Source organism: Manis javanica, chromosome 4 (assembly GCF_040802235.1).
Source record: "Manis javanica isolate MJ-LG chromosome 4, MJ_LKY, whole genome shotgun sequence".
Classification (NCBI taxonomy): Eukaryota; Metazoa; Chordata; class Mammalia; order Pholidota; family Manidae; genus Manis; species Manis javanica.
The window spans coordinates 48,555,777-48,577,514 of record NC_133159.1 but is presented as its reverse complement, the minus strand read 5'-3'; the positions used below and the strand labels follow the sequence as shown (position 1 = coordinate 48,577,514).

Genomic DNA, 21,738 nt, shown 5'->3' with positions numbered 1-21,738 from the left:
TCCGATCCCGCAGAGAAAAACACGGGATAGTCTTTGTCCTCAGGCGCCAGTCCCAGGCACCCCCTCACTGGTCCCGCCGCCCTGCCTCCCTAGCAATGGGGTCCCTGTCCCTTTAAGGCTTCCAAAAAGCACTCGCCAAAAAGAGAAAAAAAAAAAAAGGGGAAAAACCTGCGATTTCCTCTGTCCTCAGGCACCAGTCTCAGGCACCCGCCCACCGGTCCAGTTGGGAAAAACACTCGGTAATCTTTGTCCTCAGGCGCCGGTCCCAGGCATCACTCACCGGTCCTGCTGCCCTGCCTCCCTAGCAACAGGGTCCCTGTCCCTTTAAGGCTTCCAAAAAGCACTCACCAAAAAAAAAAAAAAAAAAAACTGCTCCGGTTTCTTTTCACCCGCCGGGAGCCGGGGGGAGGGGCGCTCGGGTCCTGCCGGGCCAGGGCTTGTACCTTACCCTTTCGCAAGATGCTGGGTTCTTGCATGTGTGGATGTGGTCTGGATGTTGTCCTGTGTCCTCTGGTATCTATTTTAGGAAGAGTTCTGTTTGTTATATTTTCATAGCTCTATGTGTTTTTGGGAGGAGATTTCCACTGCTCTACTCACACCGCCATCTTGGCTCCGCCCTCCTACCTCTGATTTTTTAACAGCAACTTTAATATCCATCCTGGGGAGATCTAATTAACAATATAGTGTAGAAGAGGAGTCATGCTTTGCAAAGAAATAGGCCAAGTTCAAATCATGGCACTACTTCCTCCCACTGTGTGGCTCCAAGCAGTTTATTTAACCTCTCACAGCCTCAATTTCTTTACCTGTAAAATGGATTTAAAGCTACCTGACAGGTAGAGCTAAAATGATGTTATGCATTTGGAGCACTTCATCTCATGCTTAGTATAGAGAGTACTCAAAGTAGCAGTTATTATTTTTTTTATTCCTTCTCAGCTGTTCATTAAGCATGTAAAATGCTCAGGTCTGGGAAAGCAACCCTGAATAAAGCAATGATGCAAGTATATACTTACAAGCCATAATAACTACCCAAAGGGAAAAGCTGACTGATGTCCCAAGAAGCAGGCCAGCCGGTGTAGGGAGGGCGAGCAGGAGTGGTCAGCGAAGTCTCATGAGGAGAAGTGGTGTTTGAGTTCAGGGTTAAAAGGTGGTTAAAGCTAGCTCAGTGACAAAGGAGGGAGGAAGGACATTCCAGGCAAGGTGAACAGCATGTAAAAAGGCATGGGACTTAGGAGGAACGTGGCAGTGGTTTTAGAAACTGAAAGAAGGCTACTGTAGTGGGAATGGCAGCAGAGAGGAGTGGCCCAGACAGGCAATGGATCTTCAGCCTAAAAGTGATGGGAAGCTCTTGAAGGGTATGAAGTTCAAGGTGTGGGGGAATGGATGGGTGTGACATGATTAACTCATTCTCGAAGCTTGCTCTGCTTTTGGAATGTAGAGTGGATTCAAAGGGAAAAAGAATATGGGGCTGAATGGGGCAAAGTTAGGCAGTTATTATTAGGAGTATAGGCAAATGAGATGGACATAAAGTGGAGGTGACAGAATCAAGAGAAATTTAAAGTAAAATCGATCAGCCTTAGTGAAGGACTGGATGAAGGCAGAATGAGGGAAAGCAGGGCATTCGGGAGGACCTCTGAGTCCCTTGCTCTGTGCCTGGATGAAGAGTGGTTCCCTGCCCTGGGTGACCTGATCCTATCAGTAAGCCTCCTGTGGAACACACTGGACATTGGAGGGAAGCACACACGGGAGGAACAGATCGATGTCTATCACTTTGGTGAGCTGTCTTGGTCACCACTTCGCTGGACAGCCGGGTTGACTTTGGTACAGTACTGACTGGCCAGCTGTTGTGTTATTCTCTCACTGATGCCTACATGTCCCTGTAGAGAAGATCTATTCTGCCAGCAAGAATAGCCATACTTCCCTGGTAAAATTCCCAGCAAGCAATGCTAGTCCATCATTGTAAGCTGTCCCGGTGAAGGCCAGGTCCTGGGGACTCGGGCTCAGGAATCGGTTGGTTGGGGAGGGTGAGGGAGCTCAGGGTGTGGTCAGGCCCTGGCGTGGGTGCTGAGGCACTGCTGCCCCTCTGCATAAGTGTACTGCGTGGGTCAAACCTTGCCTGTTTCTTTGCTGCGTTCTCCAGGGGACCATCGTCCTGACCAATCTGACGGCACTGCACAGGGACCCTGCGGAGTGGGCCACCCCCGACACCTTCAATCCAGAGCATTTCCTGGAGAATGGACAGTTTAAGAAAAGGGAAGCCTTTCTACCTTTCTCAGTAGGTGCGTTATAACAGATGGGAGTGTGAGAATCAGAGTTCCTCTCTCAGCCCTCCTCCTATTCTCCCTGTAGTCCTTTGCTTCTGAAATGTTTCCACAGAGCCCTTCTCAGCATGACGCCCTCTTGCTGTTACTCGCACCTCAGGGTTCCCTGGGCTGGGCTTAGCTTCAGGCTCCCGTACTTCCTAGATCCTGCTTGCCTTGAAGATTTCAGCTTCACTTTGTTCTGTCTCCCAAAACACAGGACAGAGACTTAGATCCCACCTCTTGCTCACAAAGAAGGTTGCACACTTGCCATCTTTATAGACTATTCAGATGTCCCAAGTTCTTTTTAAGGACCACCCACTCACACGGAACTAGAGCCAGTTTATAATAGGAAAGAGGAAGGGGCAAGGTAAAGGGCTAGCTGCTTGCTCATCATCATGGGTATCAGGAATTACCCTGAATGCCATGGGCTTAACCCAGTAGCATTCTACTCTATAAGCCCTCCCTGAAGAGGCCTTTTGCTCTCTAAAATTTTTAATTACACTTAAAAATCTAGTTAATACATTTATACAATACACGGCTTGCGAGGTACAAACAATCAAGGATGCAGTGGAAACTCCGACATGTTTCCAAGTCAGCCGAGTCAAAAGGGTGTTTTATTTAACTGATAGCATTGTAAAATGAATGACAATTCTTAGTGTATTCCAGGTATTGAGTTACATAGATTGCTTGGATTATTTCAAGTAATTTCCCAATTCCTTGATTCTATAAATATTTCCTGAGCATTTATTAATAAAGTGCCATGCGAAGGATCACGGGAAGATGGCAGTGTGAGTAGTTCAGAGGAAATCTCCTGCCCAAAACATATATATTTATGAAAATACAATAAATAAAGCTATTCCTAAAAGAGACACCAGTGTATGCAGTACAACAGCCAGGATACATATACATTTGCGAGAACTCAGCAGCACATGAAGAGGGTAAGATACAAGCCATGGCCAGGTGGGACCCAAACACTTCCCCACCCCAAAACCTGGTGGGAAGAAAGGAGTCAGAACGGGGAGGAAGAGAAAGCCCAGGACTGCTAAACAACCACCTCTAGAAATCTGCACCCAGAACGCAGACACAAGGTGCACGGGGTGCTGGATATTAGACAAATGGAAATGCAAAACCTGTGGGCAGGTCCCCGCAACTGGGACCCCTGAGACAAAAGAAAAGCGAGTGTGTTCTGCAAGTCTTAAAGAGACAGAGTCCCCATAGCTGGATGAAGCTGTCCCCGCAGCTGGGAATACCGAGGAGACTTAGGTGCCCTAAATGGAGGCAGTGCAGCTCTGACACCCCTCACAGGACTAGGCAGCCTGCCAGTCATTCCTCCAACTGGCGTGGACCCCAACACACGGGCCCAGTAGCAGGAGAGTGGGAGCACGCGCCGGAGGCAGAAGCACTAGAAGGAATGAAGAGCAGATCCGTGCGCTGCAGGGCTAGCCTGCAGCAGCACGACCGAACAGCCTGGGTGCGGCTCACGCTCACCGGTAGCAGTGAAGCCAGAGCCCTGTAGAAGCTGGCGCGGAAAAGCCTGACGCACACCGGCAGCAGAGCGAGAGGGAGCAGGCACGCTCCCAGGAGCCGACCGGAATCCCAGCCCAATGCACAGCTGCCTGGTCCAGACCCAAAGGCCGCTGCTGGCAGAAAGCTGCCTGGCAGGGTCACTGCTAGCACAGAGGAGAGCACCTGGCGTGCCTGCCACTCCCCGCAGGGCTCCCCAAAGCTCTGACGGACACCCCGCCCACTGCAGCTTAGGAGATTAACCCGGTGGCTGCCCCAGGAGTGCAGGTAGCCGTCACAGACAGCAGAGAAGGGCAAGGCATCCAGCATGCAAGAAAAGACTTCCTTCTCCCAGTTGACACACCTTCAAACTGTCTACGGCCACTGCAATCACCATGAAAAGGCAAAAAAATCTGGTCCTGACCAAGATAGTTACACCTGAGAAAGGATCTGCAGAGGCTGACCTAACCAGTCTACCTGAAAAAGAATTCAAAATAAAAACCATAAACATGCTGAGAGAGCTGCAGAGAAATATGCAAGAGCTAAGGGATGAAGTCCGGAGGGAGATTACAGAATGTCCGGAGGGAGATTACAGAACTGAAACAAACTCTGGAAGGATTTATAAGCAGAAGGGATAAGATGCAAGAGGCCATTGATTGAATAGAAACCAGAGAACAGGAACGCATAGAAGCTGATGCAGAGAGAGATAAAAGGATCTCCAGGAAACAATATTAAGAGAACTGTGTGACCAATCCAAAAGGAACAATATCCGCATTGTAGAGGTACCAGAGGAAGAAGAGAGAGAAAAAGGAATAGAAAGCATCTTTGAAGAAATAATTGCTGAGAACTTCCCCAAACTGGGGGAAGAAATAGTTGCTCAGACTACGGAGGCACCCCCAAGAGATGGGATCCAAAGAGGACAACACCAAGACACATAATAATTAGAATGGGAAAGATCAAGGACAAGGACAAAGTATTAAAGGCAGCCAGAGAGAGAGAGAAAAGGTCACCTACAAAGGAAAACCCATCAGGCTATCATCAGACTTCTCAACAGAAAACTTACAGGCCAGAAGAGAATGGCATGACATATTTAATGCAATGAAACAGAAGGACCTTGAACCAAGGATACTCTATCCAGCATGATTATCATTTAAATATGAAGGAGGGATTAAACAATTCCCAGAGAGGCAAAAGTTGAGGGAATTTGCCTCCCACAAACCATGTCTACAGGATATTTTAGAGGGACTGCTCTAGATGGGAGCACTCCTAAAAAGAGCACAGAACAAAACACCCAACATATGAATAATGGAGGAGGAGGAAAAAGAAGGGAAAGAAATAATCATCAGACTGTGTTTATAACAGCTCAATAAGTGAGTGAGGTCAGACAGTAAGGTAGTAAACAAGCTAACCTTGAACCTTTGGTAGTCACAAATCTAAAGCCTGCAATGGCAATAAGTATATATCTCTCAATAATCACCCTAAATGTAAATGGACTGAATGCACCAATCAAAAGACAGAGTAATAGAAAAGATAAAAAAGCAAGACCCATCCATATGCTGCTTACAAGAGACACACCTCAAACCCAAAGACATGCACAGATTAAAAGTCAAGGGATGGAGAAAGATATTTCATGCAAACAACAGAGAGAAAAAAGCAGGTGTTGCAATACTAGTATCAGAAAAAATAGACTTCAAAATAAAGAGAGTAACAAGAGATAAAGAAGGACATTACATAATGATAAAGGGCTCAGTCCAACAAGAGGATATAACCATTATAAACATATATGCACCCAAGACAGGAGCACCAATATATGTGAAACAAATACTAATGGAATTAAAGGAGGAAATAGAATGCAATGCATTCATTTTGGGAGACTTTAACACACCAGTCACTCCAAAGGACAGATCCACCAGACAGAAAATAAGTAAGACACAGAGGCACTGAACAACACACTAGAACAGATGGACCTAATAGACATCTATAGAACTCTACATCCAAAAGCAACAGGATACACATTCTTCTCAAGTGCACATGGAACATTCTCCAGAATAGACCACATAACTAGGCCACAAAAAGAGCCTCAGTAAATTCCAAAAGACTGAAATCCTACCAACCAACTTCTCAGACCACAAAGGCATAAAAGTAGAAATAAATTGTACAAAGAAAGCAAAAAGGCTCACAAACACATGGAGGCTTAACAACATGCTCCTAAATAATCAATGGATCAATGACCAAATTAAAATGGAGATCCAGCAATATATGGAAACAAATGACAACAACAACACTAAGACCCAGCTTCTGTGGTATGCAGCAAAAGCAGTCTTAAGAGGAAAGTATATAGCAATCCAGGCATATTTAAAGAAGGAAGAACAATCCCAAATGAATAGTCTAATGTCACAATTATCGAAATTGGAAAAAGAAGAACAAATGAGGCCTAAAGTCAGCAGAAGGAGGGACATAATAAAGATCAGAGAAGAAATAAACAAAATTCAGAAGAATAGAACAATAGAAAAAAATCAATGAATCCTAGAGCTGGTTCTTCGAGAAAATAAACAAAATAGATAAGCCTCTAGCCAGACTTATTAAGAGAAAAAGAGAGTCAACACACATCAACAGAATTAGAAACAAGAAAGGAAAAAATCACGATGGACCCCACAGAAATACAAAGAATTATTAGAGAATACTATGAAAACCTATATGTTAACAGCTGGAAAACCTAGGAGAAATGGACAACTCCTTAGAAAAATACAACCTTCCAAGACTGACCCAGAAAGAAACAGAAAATCTAAACAGACCAATTACCAGCCACGAAATTGAATTGGTGATCAAAAAACTACCCAAGAACAAAACCCCTGGGCCGGACGGATTTACCTCGGAATTTTTTCAAACATACAGGGAAGACATAACATTCTCCTTAAAGAAGAGGAGGGAATACTCCCAAACTCATTCTATGAAGCCAACATCACCCTAATACCAAAATGAGACAAAGACCCCACCAAAAAAGAAAACTACAGACCAATATCCCTGATGAACGTAGATGCAAAAATACTCAACAAAATATTAGCAAACCGAATTCAAAAATATATCAAGAGGATCATACACCATGACCAAGTGGGATTCATCCCAGGGATGCAAGGATGGTACAACATTCGAAAATCCATCAACATCATCCACCACATCAACAAAAAGAAGAACAAAAACCACTTGGTCATCTCCATAGATGCTGAAAAAGCATTCGACAAAATTCAACTTCCATTCATGAAAAAACTCTCAACAAAATGGGCATAGAGGGCAAGTACCTGAACATAATAAAGGCCATATATGATAAACCCACAGCTAACATCATACTGAACAGTGAGAGGCTGAAAGCTTTTCCTTTTAAGATCGGGAACAAGACAGGGATGCCCACTATCCCCACTGTTATTCAACGTGCTACTGGAGGTCCTAGCAACAGCAATCAGACAAAACAAAGAAATACAAGGAATCCAGATTGGTAATGAAGAAGTCAAACTGTCACCATTTGCAGATGACATGATATTGTACATAAAAAACCCTAAAGACTCCACTGCAAAACTACTAGAACTAGTATCGGAATTCAGCAAAGTTGCAGGATACAAAATTAACACACAGAAATGTGTAGCTTTCCTATATACTAACAATGAACTAATAGAAAGAGAAACCAGGAAAACAATTCCATTCACAATTGCATCAAAAAGAATAAAATACCTAGGAATAAACCTAACCAAGGAAGTGAAAGACCTATATCCTGAAAACTACAAGACACTCTTAAGAGAAATTAAAGAGGTCACTAACAAATGGAAACTCATCCCATGCTCCTGAGTAGGAAGAATTAATATCGTCAAAATGGCCATCCTGCCCAAAGCAATATACAGATTCGATGCAATCCCTATCAAGTTACCATCTGCATTGTTCAATGAACTGGAACAAATAGTTCAAAAATTCATATGGAAACGTCAAAGACCCTGAATAGCCAATGCAGTCCTGAGAAGGAAGAATAAAGTGGGGAGGATCTTGCTCCCCAACTTCAAGCTCTACTACAAAGCCACAGTAATCAAGACAATTTGGTACTGGCACAAGAATAGAGCCACAGATCAGTGGAACAGAATAGAAACTCCAGACATTAACCCAAACACATATGGCCAATTAATATTCGATAAAGGAGCCATGGGCACACAATGGGGAAATGACAGTGTCTTCAACATATGGTGCTTGCAAAACTGGACAGCAACATGTAAGAGAATGAAACTGGATCACTGTCTAACCCCGTACACAAAAGTAAATTCGAAATGGATCAAAGGCCTGAACGTAAGTCATGAAACCATAAAACTCTTAGAAAGAACATAGGCAAAAATCTCTTGGCCATAAACATGAGTGACTTCTTCATGAATATATCTCCCTGGGCAATGGAAAGAAAGGCAAAAATGAACAAGTGGGACTATATCAAGCTAAGAAGCTTCTGTACAGCAAAGGACACCATCAATAGAACAAAAGGGTATCCTACAGTATGGGAGAATATATTCACAAATGACAGATCTGATAAAGGATTGACATCCAAAATATATAAAGAGCTCACATGCCTCAACAAACAAAAAGCAAATAATCCAATTAAGAAATGGGCAGAGCAGCTGAATAGACAGTTCTCTAAAGAAGAAAGCCAGATGGCCAACAGGCACATGAAAAGATGCTCCACATCGCTAATCATCAGGGAAATGCACATTAAAACCACAATGAGATATCACCTCACACCAGTAAGGATCGCCATCATCGAAAAGACAAACAACAACAAATGTTGGCGAGATTGTGGAGAAAGGGGAAGCCTCCTACACTGCTGGTGGGAATGTAAATTAGTTCAACCATTGTGGAAAACAGTATGGAGGTTCCTCAGAATGCTCAAAATAGAAATACCATTTGACCCAGGAATTCCACTCATAGGAATTTACCCCAAGAATGCAGCACTCCAGTTGAAAAAGTCAGATGCACCCCTATGTTTATCGCTGCACTGTTTACAATAGCCAAGATATGGAAGCAACCTAAATGTCCATCAGTAGATGAATGGATCAAGAATATGTGGTACATATACACAATGGAATATTACGCAGCAGTAAGGAAAAAACATATCCTTCCATTCGCAACAGCATGGATGGAGCTAGAGGGTATTATGCTCAGTGAAATAAGCCAGGCGGAGAAAGACAAGTACCACATGATTTCACGCATCTGTGGAGTATAAGAACAAAGGAAAACTGAAGGAACAAAACAGCAGCAGAATCACAGAACCCAAGAATGGACTAATAGTTACCAAAGGGAAAGGGACTGGGCACGATGGGTGGGAAGGGAGGGATAAGGGTGGGGAAAAAGAAAGAGGGCATTACGATTAGCATGTATAGTGCATGGGGGGCACGGGTAGTGCTGCACAACACAGAGGAGACAAGTAGTGATTTTACAGCATCTTACTACGCAGGTGGACAGTGACTGTTATGGGGCATGTGGGGGGGACTTGGTGAAGGGGGGAACCAAGTAATCATAATGTTCCTTCTGTAATTGTAGATTAATGATACCAAAATTAAAAAAAAAAAACCACCATTCACATCAATAGATCAACCAGACAATGTAAGTAAGGAAACAGAGGCACTGAAAAATACATTAGATCAAATGGACTTAAGAGACATCTACAGGACCCTCCACCCAAAAGCAGCAGGACACTCATTTTTTCAAGGGTCCATGGAATGTTCTCCAGAATAGATCATATACTAGGCCACAGGAAGAGCCCCAATAAATTCAAGAAGACTGAGAATGAAGAGTTGACTCCCAACCCACCGCTGGTTCCTGATGGAACCAGTACTTTAACCCTGTCTCCTGACTCTCTGGGTTCAGTTTTGACATAATATAGGGGAATCTTGTTTATTTACAAAATAGCTGATCTAGTACCTTTTTAACAAATTTCCTTATTGTACTCTTTGTGGTAGGTAAGAGATAAGGATGAGGGCATCAGATATGAATTAGACTAACACACTGGTGGGAAACACAGGCAGAGACTAATGTAATGACATAATTGTGAAGCACATTTACATTCACTGAACACTTTTGCAAATATTATATAATTTTTTCCTCAAACAAAGAACAAAATGAAGGCATGTGCACATTAATGATTTTCCAAGGTATTTAATTATATGGGAAAATACAAAGTAACAAACCTAGCAGATGGAATTAACTTCAGAGAATAATACCAGTTTAGGGTCCAGGGGAGTGCCCACAAGGACAGTGAGGAAATATGTCAAAATTCTTTACAGTGGATATGTATTAATTAGGGAGAAAGTAAGTTATTAAAAACACGCAAGATGGTGGTAGTGGCCAGTGTCGGGGTGTAGTTCAAGTGGGATGCGGAGGGCATTTGAGCAGGGGAGGGGATGGATAGAGGAAGCCTAGCGTGGGTGTCAGAGCACGAGCAGGAGAAGGCAGGGGCAGCACTGGTGGCTGTGGCTGTGATGAGAGTTAAGCTCCACACACAGAACACTAATCCAGTAATTGAACATATTGAGCATAATGGGAGGAATCTACAAATGGGGAAAGAGAGAAAAGAGTGAACTCTGTCGTGTTGCATTGGAATTGGACGTCATCAATATGAACTCGGGTTTTTGATAGGTAGGTAGATTGATAGGCATAGAAGTAAATGTAGATGTAAAAATACCTTTAAACACATACTCACATTATATATGTACATAGATTTCCCCCGCTCTGTCCATGAGATGCCTTGGGAGAAACACTACCCTGATACCAAAGAGCATGTCTAATGCTGGGATCTTAGTTTCTAGATATCATTATCCATTAAAAGGTACCAGAACTTCTGGAAAAAATGGCTGATTCCAAGGCTGGGGAAGGGAAAGGATAAGATGAGCCTGGAACATATTTTGTGCCCAAAAGTAAGGGATTGCCATCTTGAATGAGCATTGTATGGCCAAATCTGTAATATCTTGAACATCAAAACAGTGATAACATATTATAACCTTTTGAATAAAAACAGAAATCTGAATTCATACAGATATAAATGAATGAATAAACAAAATGAGGAGAGAAAGCATCTCCTTTAATAGAAGGCTAGCTAATAGGCATGGAAGGAATGATGGGATTTTTATTTTTTCAAAATGATGGAATTTTAATACAATTCAGAAACCATCAGAGTAATAAATCATTTGGCCAAGAAATAGCAGTGGAAACAAGTGGGTGAAAGTTCAGTGAGGAATGGTTAATTGATATAGTCTTAAAGTATTTATTAGTTACAAAGAGAAAAAGAATAATTTTGCAGGGGAGAATTTGGAAGGCACCACCGTAAGTCATCATAGTTAACATGACCATTAATGAGACAAATCAAAATTGTGTGCCCCCTGATAGGATGAAATGAGAACACAGCCTTGCTCCAGTGATATTCCTACCAGAAACATATGACCTCACAACCTGAATCTAATTATGAGGAAACATGAGACATTTACTAAATAATTGATGTGTCATCTTCCAAAATGCCAAAGTCATGAAAGTGGAGGAGTCTCTTGCATGACAGCCAAATGCAGTAGTGATAATGGATGGAATCCTTTTATAACAAAAGACATGATTGTGACAACTGGTGAAACCTGCCTGGGGTCTGAGGGCAAAATGTGGTGATACACTGGTGTGAATTTCCTGCTGTGATTATATTGTGCTTATGTTGAAGAATGTCCTTCTTTGTAGAAAATGCATACTAAAGATTTCTGGTTAAAGACATATGGGTAATGTAATTCACTCTCAGCCCAGAAAAAAAAAGTTCTTTGTGTTATTCTTGCAAGTTTCCTGTACTTTGAAATTATTTCAGAATAAAAGGCAAGGTATGGAATGTATCACAGTGTAGAATTGTAATACATAGGAAGATATTTTTTATAATATAACCAAGTTTTATTTAAAAGTAGTCTTTTAAATTGTATTCTTCCGTTTTTTGAGAATTTATCAGATGAAGTTAATGATAAACTATTTTACAGCTAGAATGTTTACTATTACCCAGGTGAAATGTTAGAACATTTTGTTTTGTCTGTATGAGTTATCAGTGTGGGCCACACATACAAAATAAGATTCCCATCTTAAACACACACACAGTTCCACTAACACCTGGAGAGGTTACCTAATTTGCTGCAAATCACATGGCTAGCAATTAGGAGGAACTGAATTGGATCTCCATTCATCAGCCTCCAGGGCTTCACTCACCTAATGGAGTGGGATTTGGGCAGGACAGTGCCAAGTAGGAGCTGTGGAATAAAGGATTCATCAGGGGCCCTGCATTAGAGGCAGAGGCCCTCCTGGAGAAAGGGCCACTGTGTATAGAAAGGGCTGTTCGAGGAGGGAGGCTGAAGCAGTTCCAGTAGAAAGGGCCATCCGCGTCAGTGAGGAAGAAAATGTGACACAGGGGACACATGTATTTTGGAACCCCTGCTCTGACATTTATCTGCTTATATGTTTCAACAGTTTTCTTTTAAGGATTGAAAACAATTAATACAGAGTTTTGTTTCATTGTCTGCTTTAGTCATTGTTATTTGCAAATTGATTTTTTAAAAGCCTGTAGGCTAGACCTCCACTTCCTAGGTCAAGACAGGCCTCTCACTTCTGATGCCCTACACCCTGCATCTTCATCCAGGGGCTGACCCTGAAAGCACTGGAGTTTGTGAGTCCAGACGGAGGCTTTCCATGCCTGGATTATCTTGAATAGTTAACCTACGGGGTTGGCAGATTAAATGAGTCTCTGCACGTGAAGTCCCGGAGCCTACCAGGCCCTTCCTCTGCATGTTTTGCAAGACATGGTAGAAGATTTCCGTCCCTGCTGGGCACCAACACCAGCTGGGAAGATAACTTGTCTTGTCCTTCTGTCTTTCAGGAAAGCGTGTATGCCTTGGAGAACAGTTGGCCAAGTCTGAGCTGTTCATTTTCTTCACTTCCCTGGTGCAAAAATTTACCTTCAAGCCCCCGGACAACGAGAAGCTGAGCCTGAAGTTCAGAATGGGCCTCACCCTCTCCCCAGTCAACCACCGCATCTGCGCGGTCCCTCGGCCGTGATCGTGAAGTTGTCGGGGAGGGGGAGGAGGCAGGAAAGCAGGAGTCAGCATGTCTTCTGAAGGCACCGTTGCCTGCTCAGAGGGAGGAAGGAAAGGGGCTCTGCAGAAAGATGGTAGGACTTGGATTCTGAGGAAACGGGATCCAAATCCCAGCTTTGCCATCTCCCATATGGCCTTGAGCAAATCATTTGCTGTGAATTATTTAACTTTTCATCTAGGAGATGAAAAGAGGATCATGATTCCTTCTTTAAAGAAAGAACTACTGTGATAATTAGAGGAAATAATGGACTTTAAGTGATTTTCAAACCATTAAAGCTCATCTTAAAAATTACAGCTAAACTCTACCTCCTTCATGCCTCCTTCCTTAGCCATGGATTTGCTTCTGGCCTGTTGATGTGGCTCAGGTAAAAGTGGTGTTCTGGTTGGTAAGAGTCAGGGGTCGGAACCAGAGGGTGGTTCTAAAGGATTTCACACTTGGCATCACTGTGCACGCTTTACCTTGCGCCTGCCTCAGCAGGGCCACCTGGGAAGTCTGCCGGCTGGTTACTGTTCCCTATCTGAATAGCAGGTTGAAACAACAGTAAGCAGGTTTCTGAAGAAGTAGTTTCTGTGTGGTTTGCTTAAGGAAACACTATGCTGGCCTTTGGACTCAGGATTGAGTCGAATGTGACCATAATTCACCGGACTGGGAAACAGGTTTGGGAAACAAATGTGGAAATATCTTCTGTCTTTAAGGGTACCTCCTTGCCTTAAGTATGCTATCAGGCATTTATTCTCAAGCCATTTCACATAGGATTGAACTGTATGGTGGGTGTGATCCTTTCTTGAAATTGATTGTCAGCTTTTGGTTGGCAAGTTTTACCAGTCTAAATTCGGTGGGGCCCTGGGAGAGTATTTAATAGCAGGAAGCAGAAATGCCAGAATCCTGCTCGATCCTCCTGCACAAAGTCACTGAGGAGAGAGAATGGCCATAAAATGGATCGCCAGGTAACTGTGGTGGCCCATGGTGTTTTGACACTGACTCTAGTGCAAAAGGATACAAAAATACCTAATAACCTGGGCTAAGTCATATTGAAAATCTTTTTCCCTAAGGTGTTTTTCTGCCGGCTCTTTTAGAACTTGCTACCACCATTTAAATAACCCAACCCTTGGATGATGAGAGAAATACATGGCCCACGCATTCCTGTGACACTGTCCTAGCTGACAGGTGGCCAGCCGCCAGGGCAGTGCCTCAGGCCATCCAAGACAAGCCCGGCCGAAGCATAGCCAGATGCTGAGTGCTGACACCTGAGTGATCCTAGCTGAGACAAGAAGTGTCCCAACTGAATCCAGCCTGAATCTTGCTTGTGAATTAAATTGCCAGCCTCAGATTTGTGAGTTAATGCATGGTTATTGTTTTAAGCCACTGGGTTTTGAGATGCATTGTTACACAACATTTAATACCTTCCTTGAGGGCAGAAATAGTATTTGTCTTGTTCAGTATCAAGAACAGTGCCTGGGACATGGTAGGGTTCAGTAAATGGTGAGCTAAGGAATAAAGGTGGAGTCACTGTGGGCTGGTGCTGGATTGGACCTGCCATGGGAAATCCGGTCCATGCCACCCCTCCCCGATCCTTGTCATCTCACTGCAGTGACCTGTTTCTCAGTCCTGATGCCCAGTGCTGTAATGCTTCAGACACTCAGTGTAGGAGGCTTGTTCTTACCTCACCTGTTCATTGCATTTCCCAACTGGCTTTCTGGCATGGGGCCACCTAGTCTATTTCCCCATACTTATTTATCAAGAACAGGCTGAAGTCCCTGGATGGGTATTTTGTGCTATCTGGGTCACACTGTGTGCATTCACTGTTAACTATTTGTTCTGCTCTGAAAAGGTAAGAACCTTTCCCTCTGCCTTTGAAACAGATAAGATTGCAAAATTAAGGGTCATATGCAATGGGTCACCTTTGGGGACTGGCACTGAGTCATGGATGACGTCTGTTACCACACTCGGGGGCAGAACAGAGGCTTTTCTTCAGATACTTCAAGGGTCCAAAGAGATCACAGGGCTCTGATGCACACAAGACAACACGGAAAGACTCGGGAGGGAGTCAGATGAACTGGGGGTCAGGGATTTGGAACTAGGCTGGCCTGAATTCAATTGTAGGTTTTACCATTTCGCTTTACCATTTACGCAGGCTACTGTGCTTTCCTGGACCCATTTTCTAATTAGCAAAATGGAATTACTAACACCTGTTGTGGTAGCTTATGGCATTGATCAGAAGATCCACACCTTCTATGTACCACTCCTCTGTGGCACAGGGTAATGTAACCACCCTGATCCACGCAGGAATGCCACGTCATTTGCTTTGGCCAATAAAACAAGAGCATAGGTTCCCTAAGGTATGTTTGTGTGGTTAAGAGCCAGCTGGTAGTTCAGCATGTTCATCTCTTCTCTGCCATGAGACTACTAGCATTGTTCCAGATAAGGATGTCAGCCCACATCCAGACGACAAAGATAAAGCATAATCGTAGCTGATTCAAGATGGACGTGTGATGTGAGAAATACACCTATTTTGTTGTGAGCCACTAAAATTTTGGGAGTATTGATAACTGCGGCATAACTTAAACTGCTTTTTGTGAGGACTAAATATATATATATATATATATGTTTTTGTAGCTCTTGTAAGCACCAAAGAGTGTGTACTGTGTATATATATCCATACACACCCATTCTATGTAAAGATATACTATATAAATGTTGTTTTATATATACATCCATATATATATATGCATATATATTAAAGCAATGGTATGCTTGGCATATAATATATGAAACTGTAGTTAGAATGCTGTATGGTTATTTCAGACAAAGCCTATAGTTATTTCTATAGGTTTTTCTCTAGGCATTTTGATCTTTTCCTCACTGGATCCACAGAACAAGACACTCTTCTCCCTCTTGACTACAGGATTTACACTAAATCCTTTCACAGGTCTGCTACACTTTGGGGCCCCGGGATGCTGTCCCTGGTTACCTAGGTGAATGGTGCCTTCTACAGTTGGTCCATGTACGGCCATACGTGCGGCCACGCTCTTTAGCTGGGCATATGGTCACTTCTGTGCTCTGAAACCTGTTCACCTCTTCCCTTAGATCACTTAGTACTTATCCTGATGAACTTCTGAACTCTTACCAATTCCTTAGCCAGCCAGGCCAGGTTCTTTGTCTTCATGTCCTTGTATAAGCTTTTTTTTCTTTAAGAAATGTCTAATTACACCTTGCAGACCCAGCTTAAATATCAATTCTTAGATGACATTTTTCTTGATTCTCTGAGCCAGTTAGTTACTCCCTCCTATGTTCTCTGAGAATTTTATTTCAAAATTTTTAATTTCCTATTTCCATGTAATCTCCCATTTGAGCTTTTCAGAGGCATTTGTGCCTTGCTTACAGAGACTCAGTACCTAGTAGTTTTGATGCATTCTAGATGCTCAGTAAATATTTGTTGAACCTGTTGGGGGTGGGATGGAGAGCTGCAAGTGACTAAAACAGAGCAGAAGTATTAATGCTCTAATGTGTCAGAGATGTTCTGTTGCTATGCAGCAAGCGTTTTATCTCTATGTGCCTTAACTTCACATTCTGGAAAGTGTGGACTCAAAGGCTGTTTACTAAGTTCTACTTACAGAACTCTCATTAGTAGGGAGAACTTCTGCAAATGGCAAACTGAGGACATCCAAAAATCCACTCATTCATAAAAGCACTAAGAAAACTAGCAGAAGTTGTCAAATCAACATTTTATAGAACTCTGGAAATTAACCAAAGTCTTGTAACAATCTGAGCATTTATTTAAGGGGAAAAAAAGAGCTGCCTCTCAATAAGAAGAGTGAGCTCTGTGGCATTTAAATATCCCAGTTCCTTTTTACCTCTCCCTAGCTCTGCAGTCTCCTTGAAAAGCAACAGCCTTGCAACTATGGCAGCTGAGAAAATGAAGTGCCAAGCAGCCACTGGACGGAGAATAGGTTTGGAGCACCCCCAAAGACCCCTTGCTGAGACAGCTGTCCCTATTTGACCTATCTGGCAGCTCCCTGAAAAGCCCCATTCTCCTTGTCTTTATTTGACCTGACTCAAAGTTTAGTCTGTATGAACCACTCTATAAGGCATTTGTTGAAAAAAATCGGTGACAATTGTACAACACTGCAGTAACCCTAGGTAGCAATACCAGTAGGTGCTATCAAGAAGATTAAAAGGGAAAACTGGGGAAGGTTATGTCCACTGGGGCTTCAAGAAGCCCCAACATGTTTTCCTGAGAAATCTAGAAAGCCATGAACATGCAAGGGCTGTATGTATGTCCAGGAAGGCACTGTGAAAGCCCTAATCTCACATTGGTGGTTGACCGTGAGGCTCTGCAGTAGAAAATTAAGGCTAAGATGGAGCCATGTTCCCTGACTGAGTTTAGAAGATGTAGCCCAACTCACATGCAGAAATCTCTGAGAGATTTATTGAGCTCTATAATGGTTGTACCAATTTGTTGTCACACCAACAGTGTACAAGAATTGCCTTTTCTCCACATACTTGCCAACAGTTGGTATCTTTTGTCTTTTTGATAACAGCCTTCTAACACGTATGAGGTGACACCTCATTGTTTTGATTTGCTCTTCCCTGATGAAAAGTAATGTGGAGCACCAATTAATGTACCTGTTGGCCATTTGTATGTCGTTTTTTGAGAAATGTTTACTCAAGACCTTTGTCCATTTTCTGATTGTTTGTTTTTCCTCGAGTTTTATGTATTCTTTATATTTTCAGATATTAATCCCTTGTCAGACACATGGTTTGCAGATATTTCCCACCTTCCACAAGTTGCCTTTTCACTGTGTTGATTATTGCCTTTGCTGTACAAAAGCTTTTCAGTTTGATGTAGTCCCACTTGTCTATTTTTGCTTTTGTTGCCCATGTTTTGGATGTCATGACCAAAAAATTGATGCCAAGACCAATGTCAAAAATATTTCCTCCATCATCAAAAAGACAAACAACAACAAATGTTGGCACAGTTGTGGAGAAAGCGGAACCCTCCTACACTGCTGGTGGGAATGTAAATTAGTTCAACCATTGTGGAAAGCAGTATGGAGGTTCCTCAGAATGCTCAAAATAGAAATACAATTTGACCCAGGAATTCCACTTCTAGGAATTTACCCTAAGAATGCAGCACTCCAGTTTGAAAAAGACAGATGCACCCCTATGTTTATCGCTGCAATATTTACAATAGACAAGATATGGAAACAACTCAAATGTCCATCAGTATCTGAATAGATAAGGAAGATGTGGTACATATACACAATGGAATATTACTCAGCCATAAGAAAAAAACAGATCCTACCATTTGCAACAACATGGATGGAGCTAGAGGGTATTATGCTCAGTGAAATGAGTCAGGCAGAGAAAGACAAGTACCAAATGATTTCACTCATCTGTGGAGTGTAAGAACAAGGGAAAACTGAAGGAACAAAACAGCAGCAGAATCACAGAACCCAAGAATAGACTAACAGTTACCAAAGGGAAAGGAACTGGGGAGGATGGGTGGGAAGGGAGGGATAAGGGTGGGGAAAAAGAAGGGGCATTACGATTAGCATATATAGTGTGTGGGAGGGCACGGGGAGGGCTGTGCAACACAGAGAAGACAAGTAGTGATTTTACAGCATCTTACTACACTGATGGACAGTGACTGTGAAGGGGTATGTGGGGGGACTTGGTGAAGGGGGGAGCCTAGTAAACATAATGTTCATGTAATTGTAGATTAATGATACCAAAAAAATATATTTCCTGTATGTTTTCTTGTAGTATCTTTACAGTTTTAGGTCTCACATTTAAGTCTTTAGTCCATTTTGAGTTCATTTTTGTATATGGTGCAAGATGTGGGTCCAATTTTATTTTTTTACATTTGGATATCCAGTTTTAGGCTATCCTGTTCCCATTGTGTGTTCTTGGCTCTCTTGTTAAATATCAATTGATTGGAAATGTGTATATTTATTTCTGGGCTCTCTCTTCTGTTCTATTGGACTACTTATCTATTTTAATGCAAGTAACATGCTTATGATTATTAAAGCTTCATAGTGTAGTTTGAAATCCAGAAGCATGATAGCTCCAACCAACTTTGTTCTTCTTGCTTAGAATTGTTTTGGCCATTAAGGGTCTTTTGTGCTTCCATATGAATTTTAGGATTGTTTTTCTATTTCTGTAAAGAATGACATTAGGATTTTGGTAGGGATTTTATTGAATCTGCAGAGAACTTTGGGTAACATGGACATGTTTCCAATATTAATTTAGTTTTCTTAGTTGAAGTATAGTTGATATACAATCTTATATTGGTTTCAAGTATACAATACAGTGGTTCAACAGTTACCCATATTATTAAATGCTCAGCCCCACTAATGCTATTACTATGTCAACATAGGAAGATATTACAGAATCATTGGCTATATTCTCCATGCTGTACTAGCCATCACTGTGACCAACTTATATTATGATTGAGACATGGAATATTAATTCTTAGACATGGGATGTCTTTCCATCATCTTTCTGTGCCTTTTTTCATTTTCTTGTGCTTTATAGCTTTCAGTGTAGAAACCGTTCACATCTTTAAGTTTACTCCTAAGTATTTTATTGTTAGTTGCTATTGTAAATAGGAATGTTTCTTAAATTTCCTTTTTGGATAGTTTATTGCTAGTGTATAGAAATACTAGTTTTTGTGTGTTGATTTTTATCCTCCAACTTTTCCTGATTATTAGTTCTAACAGCTTTCAGTTTTTTGTTGTTGTCTTTAGTGTTTTCTACATATATGATCATGTAATATGCATATGTTTTACTTCTTCCTTTACAATTTAAATGCATCTTATTATTTTTTCTTATCTTATTGCTCTGGCTAGGACTTCTACTCTGTTGACTAGAAATAGTTAAAGTGGACATCATCACCTTGTGCCAGTTCTTAAAAGGAACAGCTGTCAGTTTTCCCTCATTGATTATGATGTCAGCTATGGGATTTCTATATATGCCCTTTATTGTGCTGATGCAAGTTCTATCTTTACCTATTTAGTTGAGAGTTTGTATCATGAATAGACGTTAAATTTTGTCAAATGCTTTTTGTGCATCTATTGAGATGATCATGTGGTTTTTATCATTTTATTGATATGGTGAATCACATTCATTTGCATATGTTAAATCACCCTTGTATCCCAGGGATAAGTCCCACTTAGTCATGGTGTATCATCCTTTTAATGTGCTGTTCAATTCTATTTACTAGTATGTTATTGGAAGATTTTTGCATCTATGTTCTCTACAGATATTTGCCTATAGTTTTCTTGTGGTGTCTTTGTCTGACTTTGGTATCGGGGTGATTCTGGCCTCATAAATGAATTTGGAAGTGTTCCCTCTTCTATTTTTTGGAAGAGTGTAAGATAAATTGGTATTCATTCTTTTTGAATGTTAGGTAGAATTCACATGACGCCATTTGGTCCTGGGATTTTTTTTGTGGTGGAGGTTTTTTATTACTGCTTCAGTCTCCTTATTTGTTATTGGTGTGTTGATGCTTTCTATTTTCTTTTTTTCTATTTTGGTAACTTGTATTTTTCTAGGTATTTACCTTTTTTTTCATTTTTTGGCATATAATTGCTCATAATAGTCTCTTTGATCCTTTTTATTTCTGAGGCATCTTTTATAAAGTCTCCTCTTTCATTTCTGATTTTAAATGTTTTCTTTTTTCTTAGTCTAAGGGTTTGTAGGTTTTATCTTTTAAAAAACCAAATTTGATTTTTCTATAATTTTTCTATATGCTATTTGATATACTTCTGCTTTAATCTTTAGCTAAATGTGGACTTTGTTCTTTTTTTAGATCCTTCTAAAGTTAGGTTGAGATCATTATTTTTTTTAATGTAGGCACCTATCACTATAAATTTTGCCCTTATATTGTTTTTGCGGCATCCCATAAGTTTTCATATAGTGTGGTTTGTTTTCATTTGTTGAGATATTTTTTTAATTCCCTTTTGATTTCCTCTTTGACCCAGTGATTGTTCAACAGTATGTTGTTTAGTTTACACATAATTGTGATTTTTCCATTTTCTTGATGTTTTTGATTTCTAGTTCCCTTCTATTGTAGTCAAAAAAGATAGTTGGTATGATTTTGATCTTCTTAAATTTGTAAATACTTATTTTGTAACCTAACATGAGCTTGGAGAATGTTCCAAGCATACTTGAGAAGAATGTGTATTATGCTGTTGGTGGAAAGTATATGTCTGTTAGGTCCATTTGGTCTGTAGTGGTGTTCAAATCAGCTGTTTCTTTACTGGTTTTCTTTCTGGATGATTTCTCCATTATTAAAAGTGAGGTCTTGAAGTCTATGACTATTATTTTATTGCTGTCAGTTTTTTCTTTCAGACCTGTCAATATTTGCTTTACATTATGTACTTCGGTGCTCTGAAGTTGGGTGAATATATATGTGCAATTGTTATATCTTCCTGTTGAACTGACCCTTTTATTATTATTATATAACTGTTTTTATGGACAGTTTTTGAGTTAAGGTCTATTTTGTCTGATATAGTACTTCTGCTTCTTTTTGGTTAGCATATGAAAGGACTGTCTTCATTCCTAATATCCCTTCACTTTTAATCTTTCTCCTTCTTGTTGACAGCATATAGTCTTGGATTTTTATCCATCCAGCCACTCTGTATCTTTTGACTGGAGTTTGATCAAATTACATTTAAAATAATTATTGATAGGGAAGGATTTATTACTATTTTATTAACTGATTTGTTCGTCTTTATTTCTTTGTCCTTTTTGTCATCCTTTGTGTTTTGTTGTATTCAGTCTTTGATTCATTTTCTTTCTC

At 41.2% G+C, this 21,738-nt stretch overlaps 1 protein-coding gene across 6 annotated transcripts in view; it reads left to right on the top strand.

Moving 5' to 3' along the window:
- The window catches only part of LOC108389486 (cytochrome P450 2J2), a 65,428-nt gene extending 52,205 nt beyond the window's left edge, over positions 1-13,223 (top strand). For 3 of the 6 annotated variants that reach the window (XM_073234016.1, XM_073234018.1, XM_073234020.1), the window contains 2 exons: positions 2,138-2,276; positions 12,715-13,223. In XM_073234016.1, coding sequence (XP_073090117.1) covers positions 2,138-2,276; positions 12,715-12,893 — 318 coding nt within the window. In that variant the 3' untranslated portion in view covers positions 12,894-13,223. Of the gene's footprint in view, positions 1-190; positions 240-2,137; positions 2,277-12,714 lie in introns of all 6 variants that reach the window. The other 3 variants (XM_073234021.1, XM_073234019.1, XM_073234022.1) reach the window with 2 other exon arrangements.
- Positions 13,224-21,738: the final 8,515 nt, after the last annotated feature.